Source organism: Colossoma macropomum, unplaced genomic scaffold (genome assembly GCF_904425465.1).
Source record: "Colossoma macropomum unplaced genomic scaffold, Colossoma_macropomum, whole genome shotgun sequence".
Lineage (NCBI taxonomy): Eukaryota > Metazoa > Chordata > Actinopteri > Characiformes > Serrasalmidae > Colossoma > Colossoma macropomum.
The window spans coordinates 4,711,844-4,713,765 of record NW_023494801.1 but is presented as its reverse complement, the minus strand read 5'-3'; the positions used below and the strand labels follow the sequence as shown (position 1 = coordinate 4,713,765).

General features: G+C 36.9%; 1 gene segment (V, D, J or C); it reads right to left on the bottom strand.

The window, feature by feature from the left end:
- Positions 1 to 850: 850 nt before the first annotated feature.
- On the bottom strand, positions 851 to 1,447 carry LOC118821726. The segment is given in 2 exon segments: positions 851 to 1,230; positions 1,356 to 1,447. Coding segments are annotated over 2 exon segments (459 nt in total).
- Positions 1,448 to 1,922: the final 475 nt, after the last annotated feature.

Genomic DNA, 1,922 nt, shown 5'->3' with positions numbered 1-1,922 from the left:
GTTCTAATAAACGAATAAATAAAAAGAGCACAGCGACAAAATGTTCTCTAACAAAAAAGCAACTGAATGCTGGAGTCTAGAGGTGCAGGATATCTATCTTCAAACTAAAGTGGTCAGGGTAAGACCAAGAAGACCTTTCAAAATGCATAAATGAATAGCAAAATCAATTTGTAAATATACTGTAAGGAGAATATGAGCATCTTTGCAGTGGACTATTTAACATCAAACCACTCTAAATGACTTTCTTCATCTGTCAATTGATTAAAGAAAATCTGTGGAACCCTTGATTTCAGACAAAACATTGGATGAATATGTGTCTACAAACAACCAAACATCCAAAAAGACCTCTATTCCAAAGAGCATACTTTGTACAGAGTTTCTGTTGGCATCTCTCACTGTCCCAAAATAATAAATTTACAGAAGAAAGGCAAAAACTTTCTTAACTATTAATGTAAATAAATGCAACAATATTTCATGCAAAGAAGTTCTAACAGATGTCATGATATGTTTATGACACTTTCTTGTAGCTGCCATTAAGGAGTTGTTATTAAATCTGTCCTAATATATATATATATATATATATATATATATATATATATATATATATATATGCTAACTAGAGGGCATTCATGTGACATAAGCTGTGATGACATCAAACATTATGACATCCATCTTGACAATTACTGGAAATGGTAACATGACACTGTCATCAGTTCGCACTGATAATGTATATGTTAAAGCATTAAATAATTACAGACATTCACATATTCAAGAGACCACCTTTCATGTTTTCTGACACTGAAAATTTTGTACTGAACAGCCATTTTGACTGGAGATGAAATAAATAAGCTCATTCATTTTGAACAGTACTGTAATTCAGAGAGGATGTTTTTGTGCAGGGTCTCTGGTGAAGCGTGTCACTGTGGTCTTCACGAGCGCAGTAATACACAGCTGTGTCTCCAGTCTGCATATTCTCCCCAATTAAGGTCACTGTGCTGCTGGACGTGTCTACAGTAACTTCAAACATGCTTTCCAGTTTTTCATTGTAGTAAGTGCCATCATTTCCATGTATCTCTCCAATCCACTCAAGAGCTTTTCCAGCAGGCTGCCGTGTCCAGTGTGTCCAGTGGCTGGTCAGTGAGTATCCAGAAACTTTACAGGTCAGTGACATCGACTGACCACGACTTATGACCATGGATCCAGGCTGGGTCAGCTCAACACAGTAAACACCTGTTGAACAGAGTACATGTGTTATTTCATATATTTGTGAAAGATAAAGGCCATAAATAAAGGGTGCTTCATTACCAGGCATGGGAATCTGTGGAATTTAGAATTCTAATCTAACAAACACTTACAGCTCACAGCAGCCAGCAGCAGCAGCAGCGGTAGAGATGTGGAGAACATGGTGAACGAGTGGAAGCTGTTGATCTTCATTTCCAGTAACTTAAATGTATAGGACGTGGCAGAACATTTGCATAGAGGAGCTTCTATTACATCACTGTTTTTCGCTTGAAGAAACACATTGTAAATTTACTTCAGTTGTTCAATTCAAATGCAGGACGTCATAAGAAAAAACAGTGCCTGTATAAAAACTGCTTTTTGTGATTTCCCACTACTTTACCATCAACATTACAAATAAAGCTAAGAAGGCTCACCCATATCTGTGCTGTAGGCATCGTGACCCCCAGATTCCCATCACCATCACTGTAAAGAGAATCTGAGTCAGTAAGTGTCTTTACAGTGGACTATTTAACATCAAAACACCCTACATGACATTGTTTACATCTCAGCAATTAAACTGTGTTGAAATTCAGAAAATTCCCTGTTAAAATCCCGGATTTCAGGTGAAACATTAGATAAATCGGTGTCTACAAACAGTTGGAGAGATAGATATAAATGGCCAAAAAAGACCTCTATTCCAG